This window comes from Rhinolophus hipposideros (assembly GCF_964194185.1).
Source record: "Rhinolophus hipposideros genome assembly, chromosome: 9".
Lineage (NCBI taxonomy): Eukaryota > Metazoa > Chordata > Mammalia > Chiroptera > Rhinolophidae > Rhinolophus > Rhinolophus hipposideros.
In genome coordinates this window covers 74,993,552-75,014,883 of record NC_138055.1, presented here as the reverse complement: position 1 = coordinate 75,014,883, position 21,332 = coordinate 74,993,552, and the positions used below count along the sequence as shown (strand labels likewise).

The following is a 21,332-nucleotide window of genomic DNA, read 5'->3' as shown; positions in this document are numbered from 1 at the left end:
CAGAGTCAGTTCTCCTTCCCTCACCATATAGTATTTGATCCCATTTTTGGGTTAGCAATCTTTCAATTCAAAATTGCAGAGTAGCTTTCTGATTAAAGGTTTAACATTTTATTATCTACACGCAGGAAAGAAATATCTCCAAGTTTCTTCTGGAAGGGAACGTAAACTGCCTTCAGGAAACCTTCACAGAATTCAGACTTTCCTTTTCTTTCTGTATACCTTTAACACATGCAAATCTATAACATCACTTATTCTTGTTAATGCATCATTTTGTAATTAATTCTATGCCTTTTCATTGATGCTTCTATTTCTTTTCCAAATATTTTGTAAACTCCTCAAGAATAACTATTTCTTCTAACTCCATCCCAGGTCCATCATCTTAGTCAGTAATCCATCAAGTACAATGTAGAGTTGTTATTTTACAAAAATTTATATCAAGTACAATGTGACTTGTTTTCTGACCATTCTAAAATAGCCTCCTCTCCTGCTGCATATTTCATCACAACTTTCTATTTTATTTTCTTTGTGGACTTTGTGGTGTGCTGGTAAATGTTTAACAACTGGTTTGCTGGATAGAAAAAGGAAAAATTGAATATACAGTATTTGCCAATACCCATGGTGTAAATACCCCCACCATGGCCAATCTAAAGATACCAAGGTGATGTCACTAAAAGTGAGCTTGTTCCAAGACGCACATAATTGGGTCTTGAATAACAGTGTGAACAGGCTTCAGTATATCACTGTGGGTGGTCTTTCCACGACCTAAGATCATCTGGTTTATTGTTTATTTGTATTTTATCTGTCTTCCATCATAAAAAAAAGTTCCATAAGGAAAGGCACTTTTCCATGTTTATCACTGAATCGCTCCAGAACAGTGCCTGGCATATAGCAGGTACATGAGAAACGTTTGTTGTACAAAAGCATAATTTTTGACTCAAGATTGAATATATTAATTTTTTAAGGTGAAATGGTAATCAAAATATTTTTTAAACTATTAAAAGTTGTGGGTTCTAAAAGTTTGGCAATATCTCCTAAGTAGATGTGAGAAAAAGATTAATTCAGTATTACTTTTAAAAACCATTTTATCTTGCCTCTCTTATATCTCTTAAGCATTCCCAATGGTGTTTGCCAATGTAAGGTTGGGATGAAAGAAAATTGTAAGCTATGAATTTAAATTTCATTGTAAAAAGATCTAACTTCTAACTGTGAAAATAGAAAAAGATTCATTTCAAAAATGAAACAAAAACATAATTTTATATTCAATGAGTTAAATATGCATAAATAAAACACCCTAGTACTAGAAAGAATTTGCACTTATTATATGTGCTATCGCCTATGGAAGAATCAGAGTAAAAGTTAATTATTATACTTAATGATTTGCATGTAATGTAAAATAATGGAAATAAGACACTACAACCGAGGAATAATTATTCAGATTTCAGATTTTCTTCCCTCAAAGTTATTTTCTATTTCCTTTGAAAGAAATAAAAAATAATTAGAATTGACTTTTAATATTTTTATTTCATCTTTAATTTTCTAACATCCAACTCTGAATTAGTAACTCTTCATTTCATTCTGATGTTAGTAATTTTTAATGTAGATGCTACAACAGCAGTATTTTGTTTTCTTAGTCCAGACTGAATTTGTACATTTCATTTCATTGTATGATGGGCATACAGTAAGTCATGAAAATGTTCATTAAATTTTTGTTAATTATGTTATTTTTCACTACCTGACTCTCAATGGTTATCTTATCTTTTTTCTTTTTTCTTTCTTTCTTTCTTTCTTTCTTTCTTTCTTTCTTTCTTTCTTTCTTTCTTTCTTTCTTTCTTTCTTTCTTTCTTTCTTTCTTTCTTTCTCTCTCCCTCCCTCCCTCCCTCCCTCCCTCCCTCCCTCCCTCCCTCTCTCTCTCTCTCTCTCTCTCTCTCTCTCTCTCTTTTTTTTTTAGGAGGGTTCAGCTCACAGTGACCCACGCAGGGATTCAACCTGAAACCTTGGTGTTATCAGCACCATGCTGTCAAATTTTTCATTCTTCACACAGGACTTAGTCATTCATTGATCTCTTTCTTGTTTACTTATTACTTTGTTTACTGTCTCTCCCCAGCAGAACCAGGGCCTTTTCTTGCTCACTGTAATCCTAGTGCCTAAAACAGTGCTTGGAATATAATCAGTACATTATGTTTTTGCTGGATGAGCAGACAAATATGTAGTTGTCAGAACAAATCTAAAGATAAAATAAACATAGAAAGATTTTCTATCTATGATGATTTTTAAAAAAATCCACAAACATTCATATTCCAAAGTATTGGTTGGCACTTCATCTTATTCTAGTGCTATTTTGACAAAACTGTGAGAATTAAGGAAGATAAGATGATATTTTGAATCAGTCAAAAATAATTTCTAACACCAAAGGCTGAAAGAATTCCACTTTGAAGGTGCTATTTTCCTCATACGTAACTGTGCTTATTATATTCCGTTTATAATCTAACTAAACACATTTTCTTGATATGCTAATGTTTTATGCAAACCTTCAGTTAATTTTGTCACGTAATTTAAAAGATTCAATTAAGTGAAACAGACCTTAACGTAGCTTTGAATGAATTTTTTAACAAGAACAGATTTTATATTTCAAGGTCCGTAGTCATTTTAATATTAACCTATATTTATATAGAATGGAACCAGTATCATAATTCTTTTCTGCTTTGACTTAAATTTCCTCCATATATTCCTCTCTTTGAGTATATCTCAAACATAATCAAAAAGAAAAAGGATATCTATGGATAGGTGATAGATAAATATAGACATAGATATAGATATATAGATATATACCTGAAACTCTGAAATAAATGGCTGAAATCACTAAAACTTCAATAGTACAAAATGAAGTGTGTTTTTTAGTGAACAGCACAGGGGCTTTTGAATACAGGTGTTACTATTCTTAAGCAAATTACTTAACCTCTCTGATTCTCAGTTTACTTATCTATAAAATGGGATAACAACAGACTTTTTCTGGGCTGAAAAAAAAGGAAAGAGAAAACAACTTAGCACCAAGCCTGGCATATATAAAGTGGTTGGTATTTACTGAATTAATGAATTCCATTAAAAATATAGGTGCCGATGAACTAAATTACGACACATAGTTTAATGAAAAGTTGTAGTGATTGTGTAGTCAAATTGCTAAAAGTATAATCACAGGTGTTTTAACAATTCCCTGATTAATACACAATCAACACAGCAACATACACATGTGTACATCAAGTATATTGACCTTGATGATACACTGGTTGGTACAGGAGTGGTCCACGCAATTATTCAAGAGACCTGAGAATGGTCAGTCACATCTACTAAAGTAAAAGAAGAGAGTAAGAAAATGTTCTTATGTCACTGCATGTCTCGAATAGAAATCCACATATGTTATTGTAGAGACAGTAGTTATTCATACTTCATAAAAAGTGAATTCTAACAGATGATGAATTGTTTATTATTCATTTTCTATAGCTGTGTAGGCATAACTAAAGGCATTGAACTTGCCCCTACTAGAAATAATAACTGATGAGTATATGGTGATTTGCACTTCTTCTTACTTTCTCTTTCAATCCTTACAAAAACTCTAGAGTCAACAGAGAAGAATGATAGAATAAATTTTCAATTAGGGAGCTCAAGACATATGTCCAGAAACATGCTATTAAATGTTTGGTGCTGGGGATACATCTGGAAACAAAAAAACGAAAAGCCTATCTTTGTGGATATCACAATCTGGGATTTGTGTTGAAATAGGTACAATTATGGTTTTTAGACTTATGAATTATGCCACTCAAATACATATTCATAATAAAGTCAGTTCTTAAAAGAACTACATTAGTGGGCAAGGGATTTATATGTTCTTTTCATCCTCAATTACTGAATGAGGTTTGATATTTTGTGCAAAACCTTGGAACATAATCTGCTTTTATTGTGCACAATTCAACTTCTTTCTGTTGTTTGATTTAAAGGATATGAATAATGAAAATTAAGCAGAATTGTTGCTTTTTCCTCTCTCCCACAACACTTCCTTTCTGTGGTGCTTAGAGCACTTACTGCATGGAATTCTCTTAGCTTGTTCATGATTGGTCTCCCAGCCTGAACTGAGCCCACTGTCTGAGGAGAGGGCCATGACTTGTTAACCTTTGTAAGGCCAGCACCTAGTAGGTTGCTTGCCACATCCTTCAGGTGGGATATATGTTTGTCATATGAATGAATTTACATATAGTTTACTGTTTCCAAAGCACAGTCACATGCATAATTTCATCTGACCCTCAGAAAACTCAGTGAGATTGCAGGGTAGAGTTAGGCAGCTCACTTTACCGAATCTCCAATAGTGGAGGTTATTCTCTTATTTGATAGATGAGGAAACTGGGGATTAATGAGAAATTATGTGATTTCTGAAGAGCACATAATTAAGACTTGAATTTCAAGATCAGGTTCTTTCTAAAACACTAAATGAAAATATAGGCATATTGAAATACTATTTTAGGGATGTCTTTTCAGGTCTGTGAGGTATATGGCCAATCATCTTTGACTTTCTCAAATCTTTGGTGAAATCTTGCTTTCTTTCTGAAAAATGTAGAACATGGATGGAAAAGATCTTAAGAAATCATCCATATTGTGATCAGAAGACCATGACATACATTATATGTCAATATTTTGCTATAAAACAATATATTGCTAGACAAAACAATTCTGTTCTGTCAGAGGGAAGAGAATGGAGATAGCTTTGTCATTTATAATCCTAAACCCACAGTCATTACCATTCTGTTTATATAAGATTTCTATTTCTTCTTCTTAATTTCTTTTTTTTTTTTAATTTTTATAAGAGTTTGTATTAACCAAACTGATAACATAGGCTGGGGAGTAAGATCTCAAATGCTACACCACTTCTTAATTTCTTCATCAGGAAAGAGAGTCTCAACAATGGCAAAATAGTAAAAGCAGTCGGTTGGGATGATGAGGTCGTAGCCAGTATTTGAAGGTTCTAGTAACTGAATCCTGATCAACTGACTCTAAAGTCACCCTTTTAATAACATCATGTCCCACCAGATCATAAGCTACAGGAAAAGAGGAACTGTGCTGAATCTCTAAGTCAGGCCATGGCACATAGCATGTAGCACTCCTAGCTCAGTTCCTGACACACATGTTAATTAATAAGCGGCAACTGAATAACCTCTGGCTATAGATCAACCGGAAAAAGTGTTACGTAGGTACATGTTTTACAAGCGTAATGACTGAACTTCTCTTTGTGTTTTTTATTTAAAAACATATTTAAGAAGTTTGCTTTTAAGGTAAGTTATTTTCTAGGCAATATACTCTGGTACTTAATGGACACCAGTTAATGAACCTGGCCTTAAGTCAGTTATCTTGTATACTGTTATAAATCAACATTCCAAAAAAAAAAAAAAAAAGAGAGAGAGAGAGAAAGAAAGAAACTTTAACAGAAATTAACAGCAACTATAATTAAATGCCAACGTTTCTGAACTAGAAGCATTTTCTCTCCAGGTGATGGGATTACAGGGTTGACAATTTCTCTTAATCTGAAAAACATTCATCTTTCTACCTCCCTCCCCCATACCACGTTTCAATCCTTTCCCTTCCCCCAGGCGCACGTATACGCTGACCATTTTATTGGAGTGGAAAGTTGAAAGAAAGCAACACACCAGCTACACCCATCTAGTGCTCCTTGGGGTGGAATAGCAAAGTTCTAGCGCAGAGCCTTTCTTCCCAGACCCGCGATGCAGTCGCTCTCGGATACCTGCTCAGCCTCACGCGGCATCTGAAGGTCTGGCCTGCCGCGGAACAGTTGCGTCTCCATCTGGCTGCCAACCCATCCAAGCTTTCTTCTCCTCCACCACCGCCACCACCACCTTCCCTCCTTCCCCCCTCCTCCCCCTCCTTTCCGTCTTCCCTCTCCACCCCCGCCCCCAATCTCCTCCTCTTTTTCTCACTACAAGCGGTTGCTGATGCTGAAGCCGAGCGTCACTTCGGCTCTCACGGCAGACATGGCGACATTGACAGTGGTCCAGCCGCTTACTCTGGACAGAGGTAAGGGAGCGGCTCGCCGGCCAGGCCACTGAGTCCCCTCTGCCACCTCCTCAGTCCCTGCCAACTGCCACCGGGACAGGCGGACGCGCTCGGGCAGGGGGAGCAGAGCGAGCGAGGACGAGCGGAGAAGGCTAGGCGTCCGCGCCGGGAGCAGGATACTTTCTTCCCCTTGCTCTGCCCGCCACGTCCCCGCTGCCCCTCCAAGCTGCACTCGCCCGGCCCAGCGGTGCCTTCGCCGGACTCTGGCGCCCCCACAGCCACTCCCAGCCCCTCGCCGGGGCCGCTGGCTTTGTTGGAGCGGATGCGCGGGGACCGCTGGGCTCCCGGGGCTCCGGGTTGCGGAGGGGCAGGGAGGAAGCTCGCCGTGCCGGGCGGGGGCGCCTACGGACCCGAGACCTGGAAAGCCTGGCGGGGACACTGCCAGCCAGCCAGCGCGGCCGGGGGTTCAGGAAGAAGGAAGTTTGTCCGTGCGCCGGGGGGCGATGGTCGGTCCGGCTAGGGGTGCCCGGGCTGCCACCCTGGGGCGGACGAAGCGCAACCAGGGGCGGCTGGTGTTGGGGCGCCCGGCGGCTGGGCTGCTGCAGTGGAGAGCTGCCCTCTGCCGAAAGGGCAACGCAGGGCGCAGGCAGCCGTGCCCCGGCCGAGGGCGCAGCATCGCGGCCACGGAGCCGGGTGCTTCCCGGCTTCGCGCTCCGAAGGCTGCGGGAGTCGCATCTGCCCCCGCCGCCGCCAGCTTTCGGGCAGTGGCAACTCAGTTCCCCCTGCCCCAGCCATCCTCGTTCTCTTCTATCCGGTGCCACCGCGGTGCCCGGGCCGCGGAAGGCGCTGGGATGCAGCGCAGGCTGGGTTGAAATTCAACTTATGACCTGTGACCCTGTGCGTCCTGCTGACTTGAATGGGGAAAGCGACTTTGCTTCCCCCCCAGGACCTCCCCAAGCCTGAGGATGGCGTCCTCTGCTGCGATCGGGGTTTCTCTGCTGCACCCATGAAAGGTTATACCTGTCCCTGTGTGGTTGGTTACCTATCTGCTTCCGACGTCCAGTTGGGAAGGCGCTCGAGTCCCAAGACCCTGCAGCGGAGGACACCTGCTTGTCCCCCTCCGCAGCGGCCGAATTTAAGACCCTGGGCGGCCATTTAGAAATGGTGTGTTCAGACGAAAACGATTTAGTTCGATGTGCCTCTAAACATAGTCTTTCTAGTGGATTAAACTGGACAGCGAGGCAAGGCAAAAGAGCATCTTGCTGCGAGTACAGTGAAAAAGCCAGTGAACTTGATGAGGTTTTTAATTTGGAGAGATTGTGGATGACTTTAACGCAATCTGTTGGCGCCAGAACAGATGTTATGTGGTGCCCATAGCAACCTTAGTTGGCGTAAGAGTTGAAAAAAAAATTGATTTTAGGTTGGGAAATGTTGATTTGCAAACTAGTAAATTAATAACAGTAGTTAGAGCTCAGAAACCCATTGTATAATTCGTGATTTCACCCCGATATCATCATCTGCACTAAACAGGATAAATCCATTGCTGCTGAGAGCCAAACAGATGGCAAGCTATTAGAAATTATGGATTTCCTAAGTATTTCTGTTTTAATGTAATGAGCTCTTATATTGTCCCATTACTAAATCAGTCTTTAAATATCGCAAGTAAAAGGACTACATTAGGAGAAAAGAAAAAAAGAAAAAGAAACTCCAAGAAAATTACATACCTGAACAATTTTCTATACTACTACCTACTACTGAAAATACTTCCCTTTTTGGTTTTACCTTAGCCCTTAGATGCCTGGCTCAGTTGTGGAGAGGAAGTACAATCTGACCAAGATCCATTCTTAAAGTTTGTTCTTGTTCACAGCCAGCCTACCTATCCTCCCCAGTGTGATTAGTTTCAGGCAGTAAGTAGCTCAAGAGGCAACGCTGGGTGAGACTGTGGATGTATCTGAATAAATTCACCAGCAGCTCACTGCAGTCTGTAATTTACAGATGATGGTTTATTGGTAGCAATTCCCTACCAAAAATATTAAATTAAATTAAAATAAAAGGAAAGTAAAGTCTCTTTAAAAAGGCAGCCCTATAGTACTTATCTGGGTCCTAGTTGTAACTCTGATACTCAGTTTGGATGAGTAGGTTAGTTAGTCTCCTTGGGCATCAGTTTTCCTCTGTGCTACATAAGGAGTTTGGCTTACATGATTCTGATGCTGTGTAGCTTTCATTTGATTAATTACAATTAGGACTCAGTTTCTGGTCTCCTACTGGAAGATTTTCCGGATCACCCCTTTCTCCCGGGTTGTTTTGATGCCCTTTGCTGTGCTCTGAAGTCACTTGCTGTTTTGGCCCCATCAAAACATTTCTCACACTCTATTGCATCTGTCTCCTGATTAAATAGAGCTCCTGGAGGGCAGAGACCATTTCTAAACTCATCTTTGTATTCTCAGGGCTTGACATAGTCCCTGATCACAGTAGAAAACCACAAATTAATGTAAGTTAGTGTAAGTGAACTAAGGACTGCAGTAACTTTAGCACTGTTAAAATGTAGGGGTTTAGTAGTGAACTGAGGTGCTGTTCATACATTCACAACATTTTGGGCCTGGGAAGTTCTTTACCTTTCGTTTCCCTATACACTTGACAATTCCCATCAGTCACCATAGCTCACCAAGGCTGTGATTATTAACCAAGGGGGATTGTAGCAAATGGGCAAAGAAGAGGAAAGAAAGAAGATGCTTGACAAAGCCTCACAAGGACATCTCTGCAAACCTGAATATATAATCCATAATTTGAGAGCTGCTGAATCTTTTTTAGCATCGTCATTTTTCAAATGAATAACGTGAAAAAAGCTAGGCTAGGCTAAGAAATGATTTCAAGGTTACTATTCTAGGTAGTGGGAAATTTTAAGCTACAATTTAATTTTTCTTGTTTGATGCCCTTTGGCACCATAAATTGATTTATCTGGAATCTTCAGGGCAAAGGTTTTAAGTGAACAAATTAAAGCTAGGGATTGAAATTAAGGTTCAATTCTGCTCCCAGAATTCAAAAGATATGATCTGAAAGGAAGAAGCTCAGAAGTCTGAGCTACCTTCTTGGGTCTTGTCTGGGAAGTGAAGCGAGCCTTTCCCAGGACCAAGCTGGGCCAAGAAAAGATGATCAGGATGGCTTAAGGTTTGCACTGCTCTGTGCATATCCTGAAGTCTTTTCCATCTGCCATTAAGACCTCAGATTAACCTTTTCCATCTGCCATTAAGACCTCAGAGGCCTCTGAATGGCTCTGATCAGAGTAGTTCCTATTCATTCTGGTCCCAGTCCTGGGGATTCTTTATTTACTTATTGTATGCCTACTGTATGTGAGACCCTATTCTGGGATTAGTATATATTGGTGAGCTAATTAGAGTCTACCAGGAGAGAGAGATTAAACACACACACACACACACACACACACATTCATTCATTCATTCATTCATTTATCACCTATTATATAAAAGATGCTATAGAATTCCAGAAGCAATGTTTCTGCTCTATGGTCCTTAAGAGTCTAGTGGGGGAAACAGATAAGTAAGGAGTTAATTAATTAATTCAACAAATAAGTACTGAGTGACAGCCTTATGGCAAAGACTTTTAAGGAATGTGGCAGTAGTAATGAACAAAATAGATAAAATCTAATGGAGTTTACATGCTAATGAAAGAGTCACACGCTGAGCACATACATATACAACTATAAGTGCTAGTGAGAAAAAGAAGACTGGGTCAAGGAGAGTGATGGGAATTGCTGTTTGAAATCTGATAGTCAACGAAGGCCCTATGAGTTGGTGACATTGGAGAAGTGGCATGAAAACGTGAGGAAGCAAACTTCGCAGATATCGGGTGAATGTACTCAGGAGGAGAACCTCATACATGCGTCCTGGGAACATCCAGGAAATCATCATGAAGACTTGGACACATAAGAGAATGGTGCAAAATGGGATGTGTGAAATTGGTATCCAGGGGCCAGATAACATAATTTATAATTAGGATTTTAGATTAGTTGAAAGTATGAAGTGCTCTCAAGACCATAAACACGACATGGGAATGGAGAATAATAGGGAAGGACCTATTTAGGTAGTATTGGTCAAGGAAGACTCACTGAGAAAGCAAAATAAACGGTCCTAATATAGTAATAAGATCCTTAGGAAAAAAGTATTCTGGATAGAGGGAAGAATACGTATAAAAGCAATTCCAAATGTACAACTGGCTACCATCCATTAATACATCTATAATGATTGCAAAGAAAAATTACCAAGAAATAATAACACTCTAAGTATGTACCCTGGGGTGGAAATAGGGTTATAAGTATACCGAGAAAATCCATAGATCAGCCTTTTGCTTCTTTTTGCTACGCTAAAACATCGTATTTTATATGTAGATTTTCAAAGATACAGTGAGCACTGTAATTTACATATCACTATGCATAAATTTACATGTTGAATCCAAGTGGTCATGAGATAAATTCATTTTCAGTCTAATATTTTATATTAGACAGACGTAGAAAGTAGCACTTGAAAGTTACCCTTGTGGCAAAGACAAGACGCAGATAAGGAGATTAGTATGGAATCTCCTCTTCCAGAATTTAAAATGTTCACAGCAGTTCTTCACTACACCAGAGGTTAGGTTGCCCAGATTTTATTTAGTCTCTAAAACTAGAAATGACCTTCAGTTAAACTCAAGGGAACAAAACAGTTTACAATCCGTGATATTTAGCACCTTCATAACAAAAAACATGGGAACACTTCACTATGCAAAACACTTAATAGATTTAGGCACTTTCTTAAGTTCCATAGTTCCAACTCTCCTTCACTTTCTATGTCAAGGTCAGGAAAAGGTAATACAACAGAATTCTTTAAAATTTCATTTTTGCTAACGTTCCCTCCTCCCAATTTTAAGCAGAATGGCTTTTTAAAAATAATGGCTTATAAAGAAATAATATAAAACCAACTCTTGGAGAAAAAATGGATAATTAAAATAATTTCTAGGACTAATGAAAATTGTTTTTTTTAAATATTTGAGACTTTGCTTATGATGACATCAATAGCCTATCACAGTCTTAATTTAGGTGCTTATATGTTGGTGTCACAGTCATCTAACTTTTCTGTGAGTTACATTCAACTTGGATAATTTGCAAAAATTTAAATGGAAATATTGATTTCTTAGCTTTTAAAATAAGTCATAATTTAAATTGTTGATTAAACAAATCTTGATGTGTTTTCCCTTTTAAAATATAAATCTTTTATCCTTTAAAAATTCTAATATAACACCAAGAGCTTTTATTTTGTGGATTTCAACTTTACGGAAAAAAAAAACGCACAAAAAAAACATGAGAGCAAAAATTGAATGCAAATGAAAATCCCATGGTGCCACACTTTTCATAGAATTTGTGATACATTAAAATTTTCCTCTTTTCCCTTTTCATTTTTCAAGGCATGCAGAGCTTATGACTTTATGTATCTTCCAATTCAAGCCTTGGGCAGCCTATAGCTTTTCTAATCAGCTGTATTCACCAGTTTTATAAAATCTGTATTTGCCTGAAAATTGCTTTCTCTCACAGTCCAAAAGGGCTTCAACCTTCTCTCCCTCTCTCCCTCTCTCTCTCTCTCTCTCTCTCTCTCTCTCTCTCTCTCTCTGTCTCTCTCTCTCTCTCTCTCTCTCTCTCTCTCTCTCTTTCTCTCTCTCTCTCTCTCTCTCTCTCTCTGTCTCTCTCTCTCTCTCTCTCTTTCTCTCTCTCTCTCTCTCAACATGAGGGGAGATTAAGGAAGATGGAAAGTGAAAATTAAGCTAGTTCTTATGTTGTTTTAAAGGTGCATACCCTGGTGGTTATGATAAGGCAGGAAAGAGAGAGGGGCTGACTATATTTTATGGCTCTCGTCCTAAAGCCTTCTCATATGAGCAACCAGATTTGTTTTGTTCTATAAATATTAAGTGCTTGCTTGCTTTCTCATGTTTTCTGTAGGCATGATTACACATTAAAAAAATATATATTTTTTTACAAATCAATATTTGAGTGCTTCCTTTTGCACTATATAGTTATAGAACATTTTCCAGGAGCCAGAATTGTGTCACAACTGCTATTTTCTTTTTTTTGATAAATGAAAAGTTGCAAAGAGAAGCACCCAAATTTCCAGAGTTTTGATTATTAGAAGAGGGTATTTTGCATTTAATGAGAGTCTTATACACAGTTTTGAAATTGAAAAGGAATTAAGAAAATATTGTAGAGCCTCCAGAAAAATAAAAATAAATCTGGTGAATACCTTCCCATTTGATGTGTCAACTATCTATGCCCTGGGACGATTTGGTGTTCTCTGGTAATTTATGAAATTCTTTTGCTTTTGGAGTGTTTTTTCAGGGATCACAACTAAGGCTTTGCTATTTAGTAGGGAAAATGGAACATTTTGAGAGTAGTGTCAAATGGGAAGATGTATACTGGACATTAAGGATGGTAGTACAGGTGCGAAGCCAGTACCTCTTGGAGGGATTTCTTTCTTTAAAGCCTTGACATTTTTCTATTAGGATACAGTCATCATCAGGTCAGAGACCATGCTGGATTTATGTAGATCGCCACACATTGTCTGGCACATAGTTGGCGCATTCAACATGTGTTCATTGGTTGAATGAATGAATTAATTGATTTAGCTGGACTGAGTATCCTGGGATTCATTTTTAATGCAAACAAAACAAAACAAAACTAAAACTTTCCAACCTGTAATAATGCAAAAGCAATACCTAACTTAGGTTGTCGCTTTGCCTCTCTATGTGTGTGTAGCAGATGCCTAAAAATGGAATGCTTTCCAGGGCCAAGAAAGGATGAGAGGTGCTGGCGTTGGTATTTGCAGCCCTACTTGCATTGCTTGCATCCACCTGCTGTCTTAACTTGTTAGTTGAACCAGGCAACTTTATGCCAGAATACAACTGAAAAGGTAAAAAAAGTGCTCCAGCAGAATTTCACACACACACACACACACACACACACAAATAAGCCACACTGCCTCATCTTATTTATTTTTGAACCACAAATGGATGAATGCTAGAGCTATGTCCCGATAAACAAGTTAAACTAGATTTAATTTGAAATTACTCTGTGCTGGAAAATATGAACATAACCTTAAAAAGTTAAATTAATTGTATCAATGCTTTATGACTGAGTTTTACTAAGTAATGTGCTAGCTGAATTTGAAGACTTGCCTAATAAAAATAAATATGGTCAAAGACTATGTGAAAAAAAATTGTGTTGAGTTGAAAATTATTTTGAAGTTATACTCAGATAGTTAATTGTCTTGGACAGAAAACTAGGACTTCAAATTTAAATCGGTGGTCATCCCCCCAGAAACACAGTAGCTATTTCAACTCCAACTGGTTCTGCTATTTTTGTTTACTTACCCAGTGTGATGGTAATTATGATATTTCAGTATAAAATACGTTTTTATTTTCTATCAAAGAACTATCTTGAACCACAAAAGGATAGAATAATAGGAATCACAGAATGGCAATAAAATTTAAACACCCAAGTTAGATGGAAAAAATAAATTAAATCATAGCTGTTCTATTTAAAGGTTACAAGAGAATTGGGGGAAATGGCTGAGAGACTGCCGAAAGTGATTTTGAGGAATATTGGAGAAAAGCAGTAATTGCTGATGGACAAATATTCTGACTTCCAAAAAGATGACAAATATGTTTTAAGAAAAGAAACTATAGCTTAATCTACTTGTTGCCTCCTGGCAGAAAAATCTTAGGCATATTAATAGAAGAGTGGAATATTGGCAGTGTAGGTGAAAAAAGTGGTTCTAAGGAAAGTAACCTCACAGGGGGATCTAATCATAAATTCTTAATTGTGCAGGTCCTGGTGGGTAGTCACACCCAAGACCTATAATCTTTTTGTAAAAGGTTTGTCTTTGCCTTAAGCAAGCCCTGTCCATTGTTTCTATGTGTCTAGGTTAACACACTTTTGAAATGAGCCATAACCACCCTCAAAAAAGTACATAATCTTGTTACTATCTTGTAATCCAGTCTCTGCCTTGCCTTTTCCCACCTTCATGCAATCGTCCTTATGTTCCTTTCATAATTTCAAATTCATAAAATAAGCTGCAAAACTGTTTTTCTCCAGAGCATTTGAATCTTGTTCCCGGTTATATGTTGCCAGTTGGCTCAAATAAACTTTTATAAAAATTCTCTACAAGTTTAGATGTTTCTTACATCGACAGCATTTAAAAAAGAAAATGGTAATCCCACAGAACCTACATGGGATCACTAAAAACAGGCATTGTCAAATTTTAGGCATGTGCCATAGCCACACTATACTCATGATGGCACAACTGTGTTGAAGCTTTATGGAAAATGTGGAGGTAAGTGGATGATTGCATTCTTGGATTTCTAGTGGTTGAAACATTACCCAAGTGAGTTTGGTTCTCTGTCCTATTCAACATTATTATCAATATTTTGGATGAGGGCAATACAAGATTTTTACAGCTGACATTTAACTAAGAGTAATAGCCAATGATTTGGCCAACCATTTCAGTATTCTATAATTATACCAAGCTTGAAAAGCAGTGTTAAGGAAGAACATTCAACTGGGTAAATTTGAAGATCTAATTGGCTTTATCATGTGATTCATGAATCTGGCAGCATCCCATCTAGCAACTAGAAAAGCATGCTTATGAATTGTAGAAAATGGAAAGTTTTTACAGTCAGAAAGAGGTAGAAAAGGGCAAGGCAGGGGGTTTAATCAGGTGTATAACCTCAATAGTGTTGATCAGGAAATTCCAGAATGATTGGTTTGAAATGATTGGAGAGGCTAAATTGTAATTAGGATAGTTAAGTTTTGATTTGGGGATATGGCTTAGCAAAAGTGGCTCCATTTTGGCCTTCTTTTTTTTTTTAAAACAGAATGTTACGGTAAAAGAGATACAATTTAGTGGAAGTGAATGTGGTCTTCATTCATTCATTCATGGGGAAAAGGGATACAGCCCTGGCTATTCACTGACCTTGTTGGTACTGCCCAGCGAACACTGCCCCTTAGTCAATCACCTTAAACTTCATGGCCCAGACCTTGGTAAAGCCATCATGCTTCAGTTCTGGGCTGGAACAGGCATGGCTTCGAATGGCAAACATGCACTCTAAAGTCAGCCTGCCTGGATTTGAATCCCAGCTTTCCCATTTACTAGCTCTGCAACTTCCAATATTCCTACACTATACTGGATCTCAGTTTTCTTCTTTGTAAAAAGATAAATGATAAAAACAAGACAGACATCATAGAATGTTGGCTTTCAATAAGTTACTATGTTTAAAGTAAAAACAGACCTGGCCTAGTAACTACTCATATTTCTTCCTTGAATCCTAAAGTCATATATTCCTACCCTACTGTGAGAGGGCAGGACAGATAATGTTGGCTGTCTTCATACTCAACTAAGAGGCAGGGACCCTGTTTATGTTAGTATTTGCTAAAAGAAGGAAGTATCTTGAGATGCCTGGAGGTCAAAACAAAAAGTTTCATAACCCACTCTTTCTCAAAATCTTTTCTTTCCTTATGCTTCAATAATATTATTTTTCATAATTCTAAGAGCACTTACCACACAAGGTTGATTTTTTTTACATTGCTGTCACTCTAACACCATAAATATTTATATTTATCTTTGCATACCCATTGTCTCTCACAGTGTCTGAAATATAAGTTCTCAAACATGTGCTGAATAAATTAGTGGTTTGTCTTCAAATATTGTATCATTTCAGGGTTAAAACTAGGTAAGTGAGTGGAAGATACAAGATGACATATTTTTATTCAAGAAAAAATTCCCTACGTTTATTCTGTTCAAAATTAGAATTGGGTGCCTTCCTGGAATTAGTGCACATTCTATTACTGGATTACTTGGAAATGTACAGGGAAAATTGACAAATTGGAAAACTTGTTACAGATAGACTTTAAGATTCAATAATTGTTCAGGAAGGGATTAGAATTTATGTAGATATTCAGTGTTTTTATTTTATTTTATTTATACGCAGGTATCAAAAGTGTATTAAATAGTTGACGGGGAAATACAACAAAGAGTGACTTTTTGACTCCTTTCAGTGCTCTTTAATTGCAAAGCATCACATGACGCTGAAATAGGCAGATGTGCCAGTCAGGAGTGTGAGCTCTAGATCCAGATGTCTGGGTTCAAATCCTGCCTATCCCTACTTCTTCCTAATTATTTAACCTTGGCCTGTTACTATCTTCTCTGTACTTCTGTTTTCATCTGTAAAACTGAACACAATAATGTTCTCTACCTCTTCAGGTTGCCGTAAAAATTAACCGAGAAAACATGTGCAAGTGCTTGGAACACTGCCTTGTCCATTGTTAAGTGCTCGGTAATGAGTGATTATTCCCCACCTCTTTTCCCCAAGGCATATGCTTTTCCCAGTTCAATAAATGGAAAGTGCACAAGCTTCAGATTCAGCTAGACATGGATTTGAATTGCAGTTCTGCCCCTTCCTATCTATGGAAGCTTAGACTGCTGCTTACTCTCTCCACATTTTATTTCTTTCATTCTTAGTATGGGAATAATGACATCCACTTTGCATGGTGACGCATTCCTTTGATTCCTCCTTCAGTTAGCCATTAAAGGAAAAGTGAATGAGAGGCTATTATGTGCCGAGTCCCAAATCAAGGGCTAGGATTAGAGCTTGCAGTCTAGGGAAGACCGACATTAAACAAAAAATTGATGACAACATAGTTTGAGTATTTTAGCAACAGTTCACACGTACTGAGCGTTTACAATACGCCAGGCATTGTGCTTAATGCTTTTCATATTTCCTTTTAATTAGTCCTCACAACAAACCTTGGAGGTAGATGCTGTTTGTATTTTGAAGGTGTGGGAACTGAGGCTTAAAGAGGCTAAATAAAGCAATTGGAGCTCAGGTTGGTTGATTCCTGAGGCCTTGGGCTTAATCATTATGCTACACTCTGGAGAGCAAGTGCATGGGTCTGTAACAAGCCTTGAAGAACTTGAACTTTGTAAGGGGCAACAGACACAGATGTGCTTGCAAAGGCTTTAAGACACAGGCAGAAGGGTAGGAGGCACACAAGGAAAGTATATTGCCCTGGACAAAAGAGAAAGAACTTTGTCCAATGCTTATAAAAGGAATGTATACTAACACTGGTAAAGATTAATTTAAGCAATGCCTTTTAAAAGTCTAGTACAATCATTGGAAACTAGCATGTGTTTAATAAATGGTTGTGCTTATTATTCATGGGGTTTATTCATTTCCTTGTACTAAGGAGCAAAATACCCACAGATAGAATTATAAGAACGTACTAGCAATATTCTGTTTCTTCTTCCCATGCTGTGCCAGGGACCCAGAAGATAATGCCTGTGATATCCAGATTACCTTTCAGTGATCTGTAATGCACAGACAAAACTCCTTCATAGACCTGGACTTTTGACAGGCTCACAGAAGGGAGTGAAAAAGGGATAACAGAGCACCAAATCCCCTTCTCTTACAGTCTTTACCTCAAAGTAGGATAATTAAGAGGGATTGGGGAATATAACAGAACCTGAATTTCAGTCATGAAGAGAAATTTTCCTTCAAGATTAACTCTAAATGTCCTGAAGGGCATAAACATTCTCTGCTTACTCATCATCATTAAACTACATATCTCAAGATTTTAATACAGATTTCAGTGGACCAAGTAATGCCATATTTGTCTATCATTAAAAGTACAAGAGATTTTCCACTCAAGTAAAACTTGCAGATAACTAAAACTTACTCCTTTCAGCCTAAAGTTATTAATTGTAAAGCATTTTTAATGTAAAAATATAGGATTCATTTCCTTTCCTTCTTGGGAGCAGCATATATTCTCTAGAAAATAGGGGTTTTGTAAAGGAATAGTGGGTGATAAAATAAATAAGGCAGTAAAACTTAATGCATATTACTGAAGGAATGCTGAGATATTTACTTTGATGGCTCAAAGGAAAATTCTGCAACACTTCAGCTTCTCAGACCTATTTCAGTTCGTTGAGGTTGACAGATGCATGCCTCTGGATAAATGAAGTATTCTCTGACCATGCAGACACTTGTTTCTTCTGCGGTCACATATTTTCAAAATATGGATGCCAGATTAGCATCCTAATGATAATTGGGAATAGCGAAGTATTAAGATTGGGTGTGTGTTATGGACTGAATGTTTTTGTCTCCCTGGCCCACTTCCCTTCCAAATCCATATGTCAAAGCCCTACCGTCCAATGTGATAGAATTTGGAGGGGGGGTGCTTTTGGGAGGTAATTAGGTTTAGATGAGTTCGATGGTAGGTTTAGATGAGGTTGGGGCCCCATGACAGGATTAGTGGAAGAAGAAGAGCAAGGAGGAGAAGAAGAAACCAGAAAGAATTTTTTCTCCATCAAGTGAGGATACTTCCAAGAAGGCAGAAGTCTGCAATTCAGGGCAAGGGTTCTCTCCAGGAACTGGGTCTACTGGCACCTTAGTTTTAGACTTCCCAGATTTCAGAACTGTAAGAAAGGAATGTCTACTTTTTAAGCCACTTAGCCTATGATATTTTATAGCAATCATTACATGATCTTGGCCACTGCAATCCTCTTTCCAAAGTAGTTGAACAAATTAGCCGTAAGTAAGATCAGCCATATATACATACACATTCAGGTATGCCTGATTTCCTGCTTAGTTCCCCGGCTCCCCCAGGGGTTTACGAATCTATGTCTTATATGTACGAACAAGTTTTCAAAGCTTCTTCACTTGGATTGCTCTCCATTACCTTAAGAGCTTTAAAAGAAAATCCATTTCTCTTTTTCTTAAGTTTCTCCTGAATATTTTTCACAATGAGATTTCCTATTAGTAAATTATCAATTTTCCAAATGTAAAGGAGCTCTAACTAATTGATTGTCTTATGTTCGGATAATACTTTAGTGATTTTATATTGGTGTAGGAATTTGCTAATCTTGCTGAAGTCTTTTTTTGTCTATTGAGATAGCCCTAGGGTTGACAGTATATATCTCTATCAGTCTTTCTTTAAATAATATAATTTATATACAACAACAAACTTCCAATCGCTCCCTCCCATTACTAATGCTATTGTGGTACCTAAGCTATAAATCCATAATCCATTGCTATTAATTTCACTTTAAACCAGAGATCACAAGCTATAACCCCCAGATCAAATTCAGCCTATGAGCTAAGAAAGGTTTTATCACATGTTTAAATCATTGAAAAACTAAAAAGAATAGTATTTTGTGACACATGAAAATTGTATTAAATTCAAATTTCAGTGTCTATAAGTAAAGTTTTATTGGAATACAGTCATGCTCATTCATTTACGTATTATCTATGGCTGCTTTCATGCTACAATGGCGGAGTTGCGTAGTGACAATAGAGACAATTTAGTTTGTAAAGCTTAAACTATTTATTATCTGACTCTTTACAGAAAATGTTACCGACCTGTTCTTTTAGAGCTTTAAAAAAAATAGAGAAGAGAAAATGTCTTTTATGTTTACCTTCTGTAATATTTAACCATTTGAGGAGCTCCCTCCTTCGATGTGTCTTTTTTGAGAACTTGTTTTCCCAGATGGTTCTCTCTCTTTGCTCTCTACCTACCCCCCGGGGTAGGCTGCTATTGCTCATTACTTGGTACTTACTAGCCTGGTGGTGAGGGATAAGGGGGCCCCTCTGTTGTCCTGGCCCAGCTTCAGTCTCAGGAATGCCCTGTGCCTGGTTTTCAGTGATCCTGCCTCGCTTTGGTCTACCAGACTAAACTCTGCCTTCATAGTGGGAGGGTCTTTGTGGGAGAGTTCCCTGCCCAATGGTAGGGGACCTCTTATAGTATTGGTATAGGATCCTGGAAATAGATTTGTTTCCTGCCTCCCCTTTCTCTCTCTTATGATAGAGAGGTTTTACTTTTACCTTCTCCTGGTTGTAATGGGTCTTCACCTCTAGTCTTTGACCTGATCCATTCTTTCTCATGAGCTCCTGTGAGGAAAAAAGCCCGTGAGTGTTTGCCACTCCCAGAAGTTCTATGTTAACTCTATGCGAGTTCATGCTAGTTCACATTTGGACTTTCATCAATTTATTAAATGTTTTAGCTGAATTCTTTTTACCCAATCATATGGCACCCAGGTCTCTTCTGCCCATGTTCTGCCACAGGTGAGTGAGCCAATCTGGCTCACTTTCCTCTCTGCTTGCATAGGTTTCTACACTCTTTACTGTTACTGTTTTTGCAAACTTAACTCCTCCTGTGTGAGCTATGATTCACACTAACTTAGTTGAGTAAGAAATTGTGTTCACAGTTGGGAAGAAAGACTTTGAAAGTATTTTTGCAGCCTGGCTAATTTTTGGTACTTATTTGCACATCTGAGTAACTGTTTGGTCAGGCAGACTGTCTATGTTGTTGCTCATATTTAAAATTAAAATCATATTTAGAGACTAATTTGAGTGAATCTGCAATATGGCAGGCTGAGCTAACACAGAACCTCTTCCTTTACAAACATCGACATGTTTAGATACAATTTAACTATTAAAAATCGATAACTTTAGATTGCAAATGAAAAAGTGTAGTGTCCATGTGCCAGAAGTGAAAAAGGAAATGAAGGTCAGAATGGTAGTGGTATTGAGCTGACATCTTGGTAGAAGTGGAGTGAGGGAGACAAAAAGGGTGCCAAGTGGTCCCAGACTTAGAAATAAGCCCATGGCTGGGGCAGTGCAGGAGCTGGGGCTGAGATCTACAGTATCACCACACCCCAAACTGTGTTACTTAGCTTGGAACATGACTATATGCCACAGAGTTGGTTCAGGAAACTTTCTGTCAAGAAAACTTGCATAAAATGAATCCTAGACTAGGACAGAATAAAGGAAGTGAAATCAAAGACAACACTCTTAAGAAACATCTAGCTGCATTGGTTTCTCATAGACAAACAGTCCCTACCAAAGGGGTGCTCACAATTAAACATTAGAAACAAGAAAAGATACAACATTGAATATTTCACAACACACTAGAGCGAAATAAGCCATGTCTGAAAAACTAAAAAAATCTTGATGTAAAAGAAATCAGAAAGAGGTTAAAATTAGCATATCTATAATTATTAACATATATTTTAAAAGAATAAAAGCTATAAGAACATGACACTGAGAAAAGGATAGGTGATTTTTAAACAATATTATTGAAAAATATGAGAAAAGAATGCTAACAGAAGATTTTTAAAAAAATAAACTGACATTAAATTACATTCGAGTTTTGAAAAATTTGAAAACTTCTATTTATAAAGCCATGT

At 38.0% G+C, this 21,332-nt stretch overlaps 1 protein-coding gene across 2 annotated transcripts in view; it reads left to right on the top strand.

Moving 5' to 3' along the window:
- Positions 1 to 5,903: 5,903 nt before the first annotated feature.
- LIN7A (lin-7 homolog A, crumbs cell polarity complex component) overlaps positions 5,904 to 21,332 on the top strand; it is a 148,040-nt gene continuing 132,611 nt past the window's right edge. The window contains exon 1 of one of the 2 annotated variants that reach the window (XM_081058842.1): positions 5,904 to 6,075. In XM_081058842.1, the coding sequence (XP_080914968.1) occupies positions 5,994 to 6,075 (82 nt within the window). In that variant the 5' untranslated portion in view covers positions 5,904 to 5,993. The remainder of the gene's footprint in view (positions 6,076 to 21,332) is intronic. The other variant, XM_081058843.1, reaches the window with a different exon arrangement.